This window comes from Nematolebias whitei, chromosome 24 (assembly GCF_014905685.2).
Source record: "Nematolebias whitei isolate Nwh7 chromosome 24, NemWhi1, whole genome shotgun sequence".
Classification (NCBI taxonomy): Eukaryota; Metazoa; Chordata; class Actinopteri; order Cyprinodontiformes; family Rivulidae; genus Nematolebias; species Nematolebias whitei.
In genome coordinates, this window is record NC_056521.1 from 525,859 (window position 1) to 528,201 (window position 2,343).

General features: G+C 53.0%; 1 protein-coding gene across 1 annotated transcript in view; it reads right to left on the reverse strand.

Moving 5' to 3' along the window:
- Positions 1–766: 766 nt before the first annotated feature.
- LOC119429178 (ankyrin repeat domain-containing protein 10) overlaps positions 767–2,343 on the reverse strand; it is a 13,076-nt gene continuing 11,499 nt past the window's right edge. Inside the window, exons 3-5 of the mRNA XM_037696856.1 lie at positions 1,627–1,847; positions 1,487–1,561; positions 767–1,035 (exon numbers count right to left, since the gene is read on the reverse strand). Of these exons, the coding sequence (XP_037552784.1) occupies positions 767–1,035; positions 1,487–1,561; positions 1,627–1,847 (565 nt within the window). The remainder of the gene's footprint in view (positions 1,036–1,486; positions 1,562–1,626; positions 1,848–2,343) is intronic.

Consider the following 2,343-nt stretch of genomic DNA (forward strand, 5'->3'; position numbering starts at 1 on the left):
GTGTAAATGTAAGTAAAAACGGAATTCTGTTATTTATGACAAAAAAAAAAACAATAACACAATTTATTCACAATGGAACACAAAATCCAGAACTGTCCTGAGGTCAGACTGATCCAAATCTGAAGTTCTGTTTGGAAAGCAGAGGCCAGGAACCATTTAGGCTGGCCTCTCTGATGGTATGGGGGTGCATTAAGTGCATCTGATGTGGACAGCTTACATGTGTGGAAAGAGTCCATGCAGAAAGGTGTACAGGTTTTAGAACATCTGCTCCATCCAGACAATGTTGGACCACAAAGTGTCTCAGCTTTATGTAGAAGAGTCCAGGAGGTGCAGTGACCTGCTGCAGACCAGACCAGACCATCAGACACAGGACTGTCAAAGGCCAGAGTGGTGGCTGTTTCCAGACTGGGCGTGGAACAGCACACGTGTTGCTGCCAACTGGTCAGCTTCTTCTATGAACCGTGTTCTACTGGAAATAACATTTAGGTTGACAGATGACGGTGTTCTGTTTTTTATATTTTACAACTTTGTGTCGGTTGGTGTTTTTTCACCCATTACTTTCTGAGTGGTTCTAAATCCATCCAGGGATTCAGAGATATTTTACTAACACACTGAGAAATGCTTGAGGTCACCAGTCCAGACGTCTCCACTGCTCAGAGTGAAGGGACAGAGTCTCAGACCCGTTGACCTGTCTGGGACAGGAAGTCTTTCCATGCTCGGGTCAGACCGTGGTCCATCCAGCTGTGGGGCTGCTGCTGAAGACTGGTCAACATGTGTGTTGGGAGCTGTGGTGCAGCTGGACCCCGGCGCTGCTGTCACTCAGGTCCTCCGCCGTGTCTCCAAAGCCGTGGCAGTGTCCGTACAGCAGGAAGTCCCTGCAGTCCTCTCCCATCAGCCTCCAGGAGCCCCCGGGGCTGCCGCTCAGGTGGAGCGAGCCGCACATGTCGGCCGAGGGGGGGCTCACACACGGGTCGGTGTGGTCTGAGGCCGGAGGGTGGTGGGGGCTGCTGGGGAGGGCCGTGGTGCTCTCATCTGCTGTAAAGCATAAAAATCATCATCATCATCATGGTTCACCTTACGTGATGTTCTCCAACACCACCAGGTGGACTTTTCACTCTGGCTAGACGCAGCAGCTACACTCGTCACACGTAGTGCCAAGATGCTACACATGTAGCTTCTCTCACACGTCCCATCAACACCTGCCGTCAGTAGCATGTTGGGGCGGGTGTTTGTGAGACGGACACAGTGACCACCACAGCTACTAGCTCGCTCGTGGCGACACTGAACGGACTGTGACGCATCATGAAACATCAACTGTCGGCTGCGATGAACACATTAATCACTAAAACCAGCTGTGAGCAGTAAAAGCTTAAACTAGCCCAATATCAGCTGAACGTAGCCTAGAGGGGAAACGCAGAGCGGCTTCACTGTGACACCAAGCCGACTCGTCTCGGTACTGAACGTCCAGAGGAAGCTGCAGACCCACCTGGGCTCAGGTCCAGGTTCATGTCCTCCTCCTCCTGAGCCGGGCTGCGCTGGACCACCTGCTGCTCCGGCGCCGCTGCAGTCACACACAAAGATGTTCACATGCACAAACAACATAATGTGATCCTTACAGTGTCTCACCTTCAGCCCGCCTGGCTTTCTTCATGAGAGCCACCTCCCTAACGGGCCGCTGCCTCTTTCTGTAGAGCAGCCCCCGACCACAGGGGGCGCCGCCGGCCCCGTTCTGCAGCCCCCTAAACTGCTGCAGGTCGGTCTGAGCACTGGACATGAAGCAGAAACAGTCGAGGAAGCCGTGAGCGTGGGCCAGGTCTGCTGCCGTCTGCCCGCTGGAGTTCCTTAATCTGAACCAAAGCAGTAAATGGTAACTGGACCGTACTGGTACAGAACCAGTCTATCTGGTGAACACACTCAGAGCTGCACAACCTGTGTCCTCGTACACATTCACACAGCTGCTACATCTGCAATCACAGCTCTGACACATTCAGACACCGATGGGACACACATCAGAGACAACGAGGTGTTCAGAGTCTTGCCCAGGGACACTTCAGCATGACACTGCTGGTGGAATCAAACCCACAACTCTCCCATTGGAGGACGACTGCTCTAACCACTCAGCCGCCGATGCAGAGCGACATGCAGAGAGACCCAGAGCGAGACACAGAGTGAGACACGGTTAGACACAGAGTGAGACCCATCCAGAGTAAGATGTAGAGACAGAGTGAGAGACAGAATGAGACCCAGTGAGACCCACGTACTGAGACGAAGAGTGAGACCCAACCAGAGTGAGACACAGAGTGAGACCCATCCAGAGTGAGATGTAGAGACGGAGTGAGACAC